We start from the raw sequence: 14,103 nt of genomic DNA, 5'->3' as shown, positions 1-14,103 counted from the left end.
GGACTGAGAAAGTGACTGGGAGAGTTTCTCAGCGAAAGAGGCCAACGATGGTGACTCTGTCCCTGCAGCCTGCTCAGGGGGAGCAGGGGATCTACATGAGCTGAGGGGGCCGCAAGTGCCCTAGGCTCCGGCTGAGCAAGCGTGGCAGGAGTCGAGCATTGATCACAGTGAGGGTAGGTGGGTCCCGCAGGCAACATAGCCCCACAAGAGGTACAGGCCGCGAAAAAAATCTGTGCCTTAGTAGCTTTGCTCCTTGTGGACGACATGCTGTTGTCTCTTAGGAGAGTGACTACTGAGGGTATATGGGAAAAGGGAATACAGCCTTTCCAAACAGATATCTATCTAATATAAATATATATATTATATATATATATATATATATATATATATATATATATATATATATATATATATATATATATATATATATATATATATATATATATATATATATATATATATATATATATATATATATATATATATATATATATATAATCTCCCGGCACCCTAGGGGGACCAGCACCGGGAAACCGGTGTGGCTTACCGACCGCTAACGAGCGGAGTGTGTCCTCCAGATTCCCGGTCTTGGATCGCCCGGAGCTGCAGAGCTTTGCCTCCGAGTCGCATCCACCGGCAGAATGTTAAAAATGGCTGCCGGAGCTCTCGGGGGGGGGGGGGGGAGGGGGGGTGGAGTAGAACCGAGGGCGGCGCCAGCAAAGAGCGGGAATCTGGAGTCCCCAAAGTGGTCAATGAGGGGGGAGGGAGACATGCAAAGATGCTCCAGCCCTCAAAGCCGACGTCATGTCGGTATTCCCGCCCTTACCCCTGACAGGCAGGCTCGGGGGCGGGATTTTTGCAACTAGGCCGCGGCGAAGCCGGGGACTAAATTTAAGGCCGCGCCCGACAAGCAGGCACGGTCGGTGCGGAGGTCCGCCGAAAAAAACAACGGAACTACCGCGGCTTCCGGGGAGAAGGTGCGACTCTCCCTTAGGCCTAAGCCACACGGCGAGAAAATCGGTGCGAGTGGAGTGCGATAAAACATCGCATTCCCCTCGGACCAATTCTAGCCTGTGTGACAGCACACATGAGCGATTATTTTCTCAGCCCTAATCGGACCGAGAAAACAATCGCAGCATGCTGCGATTGTAATCCGAGACTCTCGCGCACCCCTTCAAGTGAATGGGGCGAGAGAAAAATCGCACTGCACTCGCGGTACACCGGTGTACTGCCAGTGCAATGCGAGAATGTCTATAGCCGGCTACACAGGCGAGAGGGAGAGAAATCCCTCCCTCCCCTCCTGAGTGCCGGCCCGCCCCCCGCAGCTGAGGTCTGCTCGCACGAACGGACCTCAGTTGCAAGGACACAAGCATGAGACTCGGCTCTGCTGTACTGCCAGCACGAGCCGAGTCTCATGCAAGGGGATCGCAGTAGTCCCCGTGTGGCCCCGGCCTTACAGTCCCCACATGGGAACACAGAGTACCTTCCAGTTGCAGGGCCCGGTCCCTGGGGGTAAAGAAGCTCCGGTCCGGCAGGTTCCACCAGGGGCTGCGGATGGAGCACGGTCCCAGCACATGGATGACCGCTTAGGATCCCACTTCTCCCAGAGCCGCATAAGGGATGGTGAAGGAGACGGCATGTGGCTCCAGCCTCCGTACCCGCAATGGGTACCTCAACCTTAACAACACCGCCGACATAGTGGGGTGAGAAGGGAGCATGCCGGGAACCCCATTGGGGTCCTCTTTTCTTCCATCCGACATAACTATGTATGAGAATGCATGAGTGGATGTGTGCCTCCTTCCACACAAAGCATAAAACTGAGGAGCGGAGGGGTTACACTTTTTTAAAAGTGTAATACTTTGTGTGGCCTCCGGAGGCAGAAGCTATACACCCAATTGTCTGGGTCTCCCAATGGAGCGACAAAGAAAAATACCTAGGATCATCTAGTTCAACCTTCCTTCACCAATTATATATACATTTAACATAATATTATTGTTTTTTTCCACAGGAGCTTTTCAGCTTTGAACTTTTTTTTTTTTAATTCGTTCATATTTTGCTGTGGTTTTTTTTTTTTTTGCACACCTGCCTACAACTTTTGCACAATGCTGTACATAAACACCTTCTGACATTGGCAACGTCTCAGGCCCCTTTCACACATCAGTTTTTTGCCATAAGTCACAATCCGTTGGCTCAACGGATCCGTTGCAGATTGTGGAAAAACTGATGCGACAGATCCTTTGACAAAACGGATCCGTCGCATCAGGTTTTTTTCAGCCCAACAGTGTTTTTACACCCCATCTGAGCATGCTCAGTTAAAAAAAAAAAAAACAAAAAACGTCATTTGATGGATCCTGAGCCCATAGGTTTCCAGTGTACCAAACGACGGACAGCGACGGATCAGTCGCTGTGTTTTTTCCGTGAACAAAAAAAAAAAAAAAGTTACTGTGGACGTCATCTCCGTCCAACGGACAAACATTTCTCGACTGATGAAACATGAGGCCATCCGTCGCTAATACCAGGGCTGTGGAGTCGGAGTCGTGGAGTCGGAGTCGGAGTCGGAGCTCATTTTGGTGGAGTCGGAGTCGGAGTCGGTATAAAATGCACCGACTCCGACTCCTAAAATATATAATAAATTGGGGACAGGAGTGCAATGCAGAATGTGCTGAATATTTTACTAAATAACAACATTTAGTATAATGCTTATATTTAAGTGAAAAATTTATTGTAGTACAATGTGAACATCAGACATTTAATTGTTTTTATGATACAATAATCAAGATATTTGGATAGAACATAAAATATTTATTGGAATACAACTTTAGAACACAAAAAAACTAATAAATTGTAAATATGTAATATATATAATATATATATATATATATATACAGTGTATATACACACACACAAGATATATATGTAATCTACTGTATATTACATAGTGTATTACATATTTACAATTTATTACAGTTTTTTGTGTTCTAAAGTTGTATTCCAATAAATATATTTTATGTTCTATCCAAATATCTTGATTATTGTATCATAAAAATTATTAAATGTCTGATGTTCACATACACATATTCATGTACTACAATAAATTTTTCACCTAACTATAAGCAATATATGTAGGAGTCGGAGTCGGAGCCGGAGTCGGAGTCGGAGTCGGTGCAAGAGAATTTGAGGAGTCGGAGTCGGAGTCGAAGGTTTGGCTTACCGACTCCACAGCCCTGGCTAATACAAGTCAATGAGAAAAAACGGATCCAGTGGCCTCAGTCGCCGGATCATTTTTTTTCCCCAAATTCAACGGATTGTGACTGACGGCAAAAAACTGATGTGTGAAAGGGGCCTGAGACGTTGCCCATGTCAGAAGGTGTTTATGTACAGCATTGTGCAAAAGTTGTAGACAGGTGTGCAAAAAAACCAAAAAACAGCAAAATATGAACGAATTAAAAAAAAAAAGTTAATAAAGAAGGATTTTTGTGTACTCACCGTAAAATCTCTTTCTCTGAGTCTTCATTGGGGGACACAGGACCATGGGTTATGCTGCTGTCACTAGGAGGCTGACACTAAGTAAACAGAAAAAGTTAGCTCCTCCCCAGCAGTATAACCCCTGAGCCGGAGGCGGGCTCAATCAGTTTAGTGCACAAGCAGTAGGAGGAGAACCAAACAATCCTGGATAAAACAAGGTAAAAACTACGATCATCAGTCGTGTGACCAGTGGCATGGGAATATGGCCACTGGGGTAACCGGCAGGTAATATATAACAAGAAACACAAGCAGGGTGGGTGCTGTGTCCCCCAATGAAGACTCAGAGAAAGAGATTTTACGGTGAGTACACAAAAATCCTTCTTTCTCTAGCGTTTCATTGGGGGACACAGGACCATGGGACGTCCAAAAGCAGTCCCTGGGTGGGAAGAGAACCATCACCAGAGATAGGAAGGAGCCGCTTCCCCCTGTCGGGCTTGACCCAGACCTACAAGCACCTACCTTGATACAGGTGTGCGACTGCCGCCCGCAAACCTTACGCCAAGACTGGGCTCTACCAAAGCTTGGGTGTGACCCTGGTCAAAACTAGTAAAGGTATGCCGACTAGATCAGGTGGCGACCCAGGGGACCTGGCCAGTCGACGTCTGAAGTCCATCCGTCCAAGGGGTATCCCTTGCTCGGTAGACCGCGGCGGAAGTCCGTCCTTCGTGCGATAGCCTAACCATATGGAGGAATGGATCAATGTGAAATTCTGGCCCTTGGCGCCGGCATGCGCCTCTTGGGAACAGGTGGAAGGATGGACTGACTGTCGGTGTAACCGAAAAGTGGTGTCCTGCAGACCTAAAGACTGAGGGCTCGTACCAGCCCTGGAACGAACTAGGCCCTCATTTTGGCTGAGAGAGGAGACTAGAACCGAACACCGAACCCTAAACTCCTCTTCTGGAAGAAACAGCAAGCTGCCTTGGACAGAACGAAGGGTTCTGCCGGAGCACCCCCTTGTCCTGCTAGAGGAGCCGGAAAAGGGGGAAAAACGACAAGAGGGCTGTCCGCCCTGATGCCGTCCGTAACCAAAAGACGGCCACGAGGAGCCCACCTATCAAAACAGGTGGGAGCAGGGAAAAAAAAGAGTACCCTGAAGCGAAACCATCACTGGATTAAGGTCCCACGTTTCTAGTGACCGAAGATACCGCCGAGCCAGATGGACGCTTCCCTGAGTGGAGGCCGTGATCGAAGAACGGAAAGTGAGAGGACTCCGAAAACCCGAACAATCGAGCAGCCACCTAGTCGATACAGGGAAACGCGAGAGTGCCGCATCCAGAACTGACTGGAAAAAGGCCAGCAAGAAGGAGGGGAGGGAGAGAGAGGAGAAGGGAAGATGTGCTCCTCATACCACCGGGGGAGCTCTGTACGAGTGGAATTAAATCCTCGAGGAAACTGGACTCCCCAGCCCTCACCATTTGTCTGCAATCTTCTTGACAACAGACCTGACCGAGCCAGAACCCGGGATCCACTGGTGAGCCCGTTGGACTTGGGACTTCTGAGTCCTGGTAGAAGAGAGGGGCCCCGACACGGATGAACTGGGCGGTCTGGAAGGAGTCACGGGGCATCTGCGAGGAGTTGAGCAAGATATGTGAACTATGCTCACCTGGGCTACTCCAGAGCCTTCCTCTGCCCTGGTCCATCTTGAGAACCCTCAAGATCATGGGAAACCGCGGGAAGACGCACAAGAGCCTGAATAGGCTTCACGACCGGTCGAGGGCATCGTCACCTAGTCCAGAGCAGGTGGCACCCACGATGCCCCATTGACCTGAAAGTTGGATCGCAAGACCAATAGGACCACGACTGGAGATCTTCCTTCGCCGGGGAACCGGCTGGTGACTTCCCTGTTGAAGAGCCATTTGCCTAAGCGAGGTCCTTCTTGCCGAGAGAATCGGCCGTCCAAACGTCCACGCTAGGTATGTGGAGCCGAGATTAGCGAGTGAAGAGACCTGTCCCAGAGGAAGATCTTCTAGGCTTCTTCCCTTGCCATGACACTCCCTGCATCACCCTGGAGGATGATGCACGTCACCGCTGTGGCATGGTCCGAGTGGAACCTGAATGGGCCACCCCGACCAAGAGAATAATTGTAAACCGGGCTAACCGGAGGGGAGAAGGATACCCTAGCACGGGAGACTGGTGACGGTTGATAACACGCTCCCGAGGAGGAAAGGGGAGCTTCAAGGGACGGTTGTGAAAACTGGTCCGCAAGGAGGGGATTGACGAGTCCCCCACGAAGACGGAACCTTCCTGACTCCGTTCTTCAGAGTGGTCCGCTGGGGAGTCAAGGATGAATCTGGTAAGTGCACCGCCGCTATTCCCGCCCCAGACTGCCGAGGGCTCGCATAGCAAAACTGATGGAAAAAAACGGGCGCGGGTGGCAAAGGGTACGCGGGACTCTGCGCCCGGTAGAAAACTACTCCTGCGTGAGGAGTAGCTACCCGTGGACGGGCTCGATACCGTGCCTAAGAGATGATCTACCGGGTAGGGATCTGAGAGGACTCCCTCCGGAAGCTCAGCTACCCTAGTAGCGAAAAGTGATGATGACGGTCTAAACCTCAAGCGCGGGCCCTTGAAGGGAGAACTCTGGTCCTCTAGGTCGTTTCTGGGCGGAGTGAACCTAGCAGCCCTGTAGCGTAGTATGCGCAGGGACAGTGATCCCTGCAAGCGCTCTCAAAAAAACTGGAACGGCCCACTGTCCCGCGAGGCGGAGGGACTGTTGGAGGGATAGAGGCGCCCTGACGGGTGCGGCGTGAACGGACTGGGACCTAGCTGTAGGGGGACGATCCTGATGCGTCTGGCCAATGCCGGGAAGAGATGTACTCTTCCCTTACGTAGCCTAGGGGAGAGAAGTACTCTACCCTGACGTAGCCTAGGGGAGCAACTGGCCCCGCCCATCTCCGAAGGGCGTTCACGTACAGTCGGAAGGGAAGTCAGCGACTCTTTAGACGTCGATTCCAGTTCCTAATCCTGAGTCAGAGGTCTTGACGTGTGTACACACTGATACTAGAGGCTCAGGCCGAGCCGCAGTCAGACACCAGGTCTGTGAAGAGAGGGTACTCACGGAAGATGATAACCAGTCCAGGGTCGGCATAGGTGGAACGTGGTCCGCCGCGTAGGGTGTCCGCGGAGACCCTGCTGAGCGTCACGTTAGGGACGAGAAGCCAGAAGGAACCCAGGCGGGTCGATTACAGGGTAGCGCGCCTCTTCCTTTCGGAGCCCCCCTTCGAGAAGGGGTAATGACAAGTAAAGGGACTTACCACTGGTAAACATCGTGCCCGGGACATAACCATGCTCACGCAGTCAGCACGGCGAACTCTGGATGTCCCCTGTAAGCCGCAGGGGCCCGCCACATTCGTCTCTTCAAGATGACATGCCCCCTCTCTCCGGAGCCCTTTGGGGGAATGATAATGGCAATAACACGACTTACCGCTGGAAACGCAGTGTCTAGTTGCTGTTCGTGATCAAACAGCGACTCCAGTGTAGCATGCCCATTTTGTCCGAAAACCCTCTTGGAGAAAGGCATAATGATACTGACAAGACTTACCGCTGGTAAACTTCGTGTCCGGTTGTTGTCAGTGATCACGCGGTAACTCGGCGAACTCTGGATGTCCACTGATTACATCAAGGGTCCGCTCCAAATGTCTTAAAGGAGACCTGCGTGCACAGAGAGAAGAGGGCTGTCCGTAGCCTTACGGCTTGACTCACCATTCCTAGCAGGGTACTTGTCATGCGGCGAAAACATCCAGGTCCTGCTTGGAGTTCACCAGAGGTGAAACGCCTGGGCCATCACCCGAGAGGTCGAAAGGCTACCGAAGGACAGGCAGTCTGGACCTGGGGATTAAGGTGAAACCTGGGGGGCCGCAGAAGATGATACCTGGCGGGTCCGCTTCCGGCAGAGGAACCGGCCCCTGGTATGGGACTCACCTCCCCGAGGGGATTGCGCCAGTCCTGTGGATGATCTGAGAGAGCGTCGGCCAGGGACGCAGCGCATGCGCACCAACCCGAGGAACGCCAGCGAGGGGATTTAGCCAAAGCCAGGCGCCGACTATTCGGCAGGGGCGGGGAGCAGGGGCGTGCAGTGCCAGTGGCTGCGGTGGATGTAAAAAACAATTGAGGGAAGCGTAGACCTGAGCTTACCGGTCCAAAAAAACAAATATCTCAAGCTGAGACCTGTAAGAGTTAATAAACTCAATCTACATATATAGTAATAACTCAACCCATGAACATAAAAAAACCTACTATCGTTAAAAATTGTGGCTATTCTTGGGCCCATTTTTCCCTGATAAGGGATGCTGCAGCCTCAGCAATCCGCAGATCAGGAGTCTGCCCTGATCCTCTTTTTTTTTTTTTTTTTTATTTCTATTTAAAATGGACGCTGAGGGGGCTGGGGGCGGACCCAAGAGAGCGGGAAAAACTATCCACCACCCCCCTAGTGATGCCTGGAGCCGAGCGGAGGGCGGAGGCAGAGAGGCCGGCGGCCAATAGCGCTGCGCGGGAGGCGGGCCTGGGACGCCGAAGACAGGGCCGAAGCCGGGGACTAAATTTTGAAGCTGCGGCGGCGGCGCAGTAGCGATGCGGCGGCGGCGGAGTAGCGATGCGGATCCCCCCGACCTCGGATGTCGGCAGGGAGCTCCGCGGACGTGGCCGGGGTGCCAGGCGGCTAGGCCCAGACCGGGGACTAAATTTGGAAGCTGGCGCCGCGGGCAGAGGCAGCGCCGGCGGACCCACTCACGAAGCGGCGGCGGCGCAGCAGCGATGCGGACCCTCCCGACCTCGGATGTCGGCAGGGAGCTCCGCGGACGTGGCCGGGGTGCCAGGCGACTAGGCCCAGACCGGGGCCTAAATTTTAGCAGCCGCCCGATGACCGGATGGGGACGTGGGGGCGCCCGGTGAGTAGGCCCGGACCGGGGCCTAAAGATTGCATCCGCCCGGGAGAAGGTAGGAGAGGGTGTCCTACCTGAAGGGCGGCGTCGTATCTGCCAGTGTGCAGGCGTGGAGCTCTGCACCCGTGCCCCTGTGCTCCGCACACCGGATGACTGGCTGCGGCAGCAGGAGAAGAATGAGGCAGGCAGGCAGGCAGGCAGGGAGGTGGACGCCGGTGGGGGGAGGAAACCCCTCTGAAGTGTAGCAGCGCTGCGGGCCCCATCACACAATCCAGACGCGCTGCGAGGTCCAGTCCCTGCTGTATGCCCCTTGCACCCTTTGGGGTGATACCGCAGGGTGAATAGGGGGTGCTCAGTAAAGTTCAGCCCCGCGTGCCAACCCGGGAGTGGTACCGTGGAATTGGACGGGGGAGAGGGCCCGACGACTCAAGCCTCTGCGACCCAGGGGAGTGGTACCCACACGGGCTGCGAGAGCTGAGGTAGAGAAACGATACCTGTAGAAAAAGAGAATTACCACAGATGAGAGCGACGAGCGTCGCCGAGAGAAAAAATGAAAAAATAACGCAAAAAATCAAGTGGCTGAAGGGGGCCCAGTCGGCCCACATCAGCCTCCTACGACACTAAGCAAAAAACTGATTGAGCCCGCCTCCGGCTCAGGGGTTATACTGCTGGGGAGGAGCTAACTTTTTCTGTTTACTTAGTGTCAGCCTCCTAGTGACAGCAGCATAACCCATGGTCCTGTGTCCCCCAATGAAACGCTAGAGAAATGTAATTTGTCAATTAAAGGGGTTGTCCGGAACAATTTTCTTTTTTCCTAACAGGCTAAGAACTCACAGGCAGTTAGTTGCTAACTACCTGCAAGGTCTGCTCAGGGCGGTCACAGACCACACCTGCCGGCGATTCTGCGGCTTCTGCTGACAGAGCAGCTGCTTCTCTTCCGCTCTGTTCCATTGATGGGGCCTCAATGCCACGGTCATGCCGACTGACTGACAGCTCACTGCGGAAAAGGAGCTACTTTGCTGACATGAGGTCAAATGAAGCAGCAGAATAGTCAGCAGGAGCAGCCAGTGACCATGCAGGAAGTTAGCAAACTAAGTTCTTACCCCAGGAGAAGTTATTATATACAAAAAAAAAAGAAAATAGCCACAGATAACATGTATAAAAAAGATGCTGACAGCAAGAATAGGAGAGAACTCAAAATCACATCAATGTCTTCATCACCTTTTGTGTTAGGTACACTTCCACACGGGTATTGAAGGAGCACGTCAGAGAGGTTGTTCCAAACATTTCGTGGAACTAAGCACAAATGCAAAATGAATGAACAACAGAGAAATCTAAATTAGATCAGTATTTGGTGTGACCGACCTCCCATCTTCAAAACAGCAGCAATTCTTTTAGGAACACTAGTACCAAACATCTTGGAGACCTAACCACAGATCTTCTGTATTTGAGGATTGTGCAAATCCTTCTGTCTGTTCATGTAACCCCAGACAGAATGGATAATGTTGAAATCAGGGCTCTTGGGACCGCATCATCTTACTCCTCTCACCGGGACTCCTTGTTCTTCTTTACACTGAAGATAATTCTTAAAGGAGTTATTCGACATTGGGGTACGAGTATCCAGTCACTATGCGTCTGCAGACTTGTGATCCTCTCAGTGCCCGCATTGTCAGGTGCCAGAAGCAGGCACACATGTAACCGCAAGTATGGTATGTGGTTTCATACTCAGCGGTTACATGCCGAAGTGACAAGTAAATTGAGCAAGGATGGCTATATCTAGTCGGAATGTGGCCGGAAGTATGCTAATCACATACTTGCACTTACATGACCATATGCTCCTTGCACCTAAGAATCCTAACATGCGCACTGCAAGGATTCACAAGCGTGCAGTCACAGAGTGACTGCAGACTGGCACCCCAAGGGCAGACAACCCCTTTAAATGACTAACTATATGTTTGGGGTCATTGTGCAGCTGCAGAATAAGTTTGGAGCCAATCCCTGATGGGATTACATGATGGATTAGTATCTGCCTATATTTCTCAGCGTTGAGGACACCATTAATCCTGACCATATTCTCAACTCCATTTGATGACAGGCAACCGTAGACTTGCCAGGACCCTCCAGTGTGCTTCACTGCTCCTGTAGACTTATTGTACCGCTGTCCAGTCCTTCAGAGAATTATTTTTCTTCTGTTACAACCAAATTTTTCACATTTTGACTCATCAGTCCACAGCACTTGCTGCCATTATTCTGCACCCCAGTTCTTATATTTTCATGCATAGTTCAGTCACTTTGCCTTGTTTCGCCTGTGGGCATTTTGTATGCAATTCTTTTATGAAGACTCTTCTGCCCAGACTTCACAGAAAGGTAGATGGGTGCAGCAGTGTCCCTCTGGTTGCTGCCAATTCTGGCTTGATGGCACTGCTGGACATCGGATTTTGTAGAGCAGCGTGCATGATGTGTCATCTGCTGCACTCAGTTTCCTTGGCCAATCACTTTTTTTGGTGTCCTCAATTCTGAGAAATACAGGCAGATACCAATCCATGGTGCAATACCATCAGGAATGTGTGTCATTGGCTCCCTAAAAGACAGCGTACAAATGATCCTGGAGGAATTCATGTTGTTTTGAGGGCAAAGGACAATCACAGCAAATCCTGAACCAATTTCTTTTTTGTTCATTCACTTTACACTTTGTTGGTTGATAAAAATAAAAAAACACTTCTATTTTTCATAACATTTTTATTTTTCATGATATTTTTGCCCCACACCTGCCTAAACGTTTTGCACAGTACTGTATAAGTATATCAAACATAAGACAGTGCTTAAACATCATTTTATCACCAGCTGGATGCAGCTAGGGCAATCATAATAGAGACCTCCATTCTTTACACTGCAGGCTGAATGTATAGAAGAAGAAAAAGTGCAAAACAAGTTAAGGTTTCATTCCTGTGGAAGGAGACATGGTCGCTCCCATCTCACCTGCAGACACTAGGCTGCCCTCTGTCCACTGGCTTCCCTCCTCATCTGCGGTGTCCTCTGTGTCCCCATCGTCAGGCAGTGACACCACACGAGACCACTGGACTGCATTTTTCTGCCAGAGAAAAGATGCACATAAAAGGATGCAGAAGCACACAGATACGACCCCACAGAGATACAATACAAGCAGCTCTCCAGGCGGTGAGAACAGGAGTCATTGTTTCTGACAACTGCAAAAGGCAGCGAAGCACACAAGGGCGGTGTCTCACTGCCCCCATTTACAAGACCAATTCTTACTCATTCAACCATCACCAATTCTAAGTCATGATTCATTCCAAAATATTTATGGTGGTTGGAGCTGATCCAGTGCTGCAAATCCCCAGAATCACGTTACAACCCAAATTCTAACTACCAATAGTCATCACTAGAGGGAGCTCACTACATAGATTTACACTAACTCTTCCCTCCCTGAAAAAACAATGTGCGGGGACACTTAATCCTCGCAGGTGAAACGTGCGTCGGCAGGCACAGGGGGAATCTCTTTCAGTGGGGGTCACCAGTGACTGGAGCGACTTCATATCAAATCCACTCTGGTATGCAATCCATGTTTGGATATACTATACCATTTCTTTTGTAGCTTCTATGTTGCACGCTAGCACTTTATGGAAGGGGATTATTGCCATTCACCTTGTATTTTTGCATTTGAGCTTTTCTAATCTCCCTATTGCTGCTAGTATTTTATACACAGCACCTTATGATTACAATTTGACCTATAAGAGGAATGTTTACATCTTGTGCAGCTACTACGTGATCATGAGCCTATTTACCTATTTATTTCAGTATGCACCCTGGTACCCTTAAGGTTATTTCTTTCACTTTTTTCATACCTTTTGGATATGTTTGTCATCTGTTTTATATCATGTTTGTCTTAATACTCATATGAAAAATATAAGAAAAAAAAAATCTTTTTGGAAAAATTTAAAATAATTTTATTTCACAAAAAAAACTCCTGTGTTCTCCTGTTCTATAATTTGTTTGGGTGTTTTTCCTTCATCCTGCCTTATTAACATCTCAGAAATGGTCAGATGGAGAGAAGTGTTTCTAATAGATTTACACTGCACCTGCTGAGGTCAATGATAGAGCTGCCTCTAGTGGTCAATGCAGATAAAATTTTATCATGCAAGTTTTTCAATGCAGGAGGTTTGAAATCCTGTTAACACGATTTGATCCCAATTAAGTGTTTTTTTTCTGGGTTTAGAATTCACTGTTAATCCCAAAATATAATATAAGGTGGGCCGCATGTCAAAACCACACATTGTGGTTGCAAATTATTTTAGATTAACTACACAATGTAATAATGAAATCTGATTAAGGCTGGAGTGACACTTGCGAGTGACTCAGTCTCTCAGCATCATCCGGCACGGCTGCACACTCTCCTGACAGGAGCGGGATGGCTGCATGTATTTCTATGCAGCTGAGACGTTCCTGTCCGGAGAGCAGCAGGCCATGCAATGCGAGAGGCTCCGGCCTAAAGAGGAACTCCAACCTCCATAAATTGTGACATTTAGGTGTTTTGCAGGAGATACAGAAATTTTGATGATCCAACCTTGCACACCAATCATCCGGAATACCTGCTATTCAGGTGTGACTAGTGGCAGCACTAACCTTCATGGTGAAAAGACTGATGCGGCCGGGCAGCTTGTAAAACATGGCTTCTCGTGTCCTGGAGTTGGAGTGCAGCATTGCGTTCAGACAAGACAGAGGGGAGGATATGCTGTAAAAGATAAATTGGATTATCCAACCATTGTTATTCCTCCTGGAAATCTATGAAGAAATGAACAATTGAATGTTCCCATCTAAACTGGTAAGACGCAATTGTCACTCTCTTAATTCTGAAATTGTCAGGCGGAATAACAGAGGAACAACACAGAAGTATTAACATGAAGAACATGGGAAGAAGTCAAAGGATGGTAAAAAAATGTTGCAATTTCAATAATACAAGTTTGTAGTACACTACTTGTCAGGAGTGGAGGTCCTTTTTAACCATTTTACTGCCAGGAGAGTTTTGACACTTTGTGCCTCCAGTTGCCAGGACACTTTTGTACACAACGCTCTCCTGTCCCTGCCTGTTCAGTTCTTCCCCCCCTTCACACTGGTTAAGAAATGGGGTGGGCATTTGTAAGGGCTGTATCTGAACCTGGATCACAGCTGAATAGCCGGTCATGGCTCATTTTGAAGCAGAGTTCCTTGGTTATGGAGTTTCCAAACTACAAGGATGACATATGCCCTTTGCAGGGAAAGGAACATTGTAAAGATCTGTAGCTACAAGTCTCCATGATTGTTAGTATTTCTTATCTGTGAATTGATGCATTTTGCCTTATATTAAACAGACTAAAAAAAAAAAATGTACACACAAAATAATGCTTGAAGTGGTATCCAGGTATAGACAATCCTCTGTGAGCTAAATACAGTCTGTTACAATGTGTCAGAGCAGGTAAAACATCTCAGGCACGAGTTCAAGCTGCTCAGCTCACAGAGGATGGTCTCAATTAGGTACAACAGACAAACCCTGTGAGACATATTGACTACACATAGAACCAACCAGCAGAATTTGCATATATAAACTAAAACCGATGCTATGCTGGCACTAGCCAATATAGGCACTACTGGCTATACTGGGTTTTGCAATCTATTCCTGCCCCTGTGTCTGTCTGGCCTTCCT

At 49.1% G+C, this 14,103-nt stretch overlaps 1 protein-coding gene across 2 annotated transcripts in view; it reads right to left on the bottom strand.

The window, feature by feature from the left end:
- ASXL1 (ASXL transcriptional regulator 1) overlaps positions 1-14,103 on the bottom strand; it is a 66,375-nt gene that overhangs the window by 14,942 nt on the left and 37,330 nt on the right. Inside the window, exons 3-4 of one of the 2 annotated variants that reach the window (XM_075350556.1) lie at positions 13,047-13,155; positions 11,385-11,496 (exon numbers count right to left, since the gene is read on the bottom strand). In XM_075350556.1, coding sequence (XP_075206671.1) covers positions 11,385-11,496; positions 13,047-13,155 — 221 coding nt within the window. Of the gene's footprint in view, positions 1-11,384; positions 11,497-13,046; positions 13,179-14,103 lie in introns of those variants that run through there. The other variant, XM_075350555.1, reaches the window with a different exon arrangement.

Source organism: Anomaloglossus baeobatrachus, chromosome 5, assembly GCF_048569485.1.
Source record: "Anomaloglossus baeobatrachus isolate aAnoBae1 chromosome 5, aAnoBae1.hap1, whole genome shotgun sequence".
Lineage (NCBI taxonomy): Eukaryota > Metazoa > Chordata > Amphibia > Anura > Aromobatidae > Anomaloglossus > Anomaloglossus baeobatrachus.
This window is presented reverse-complemented; position numbering and strand designations above follow the sequence as displayed.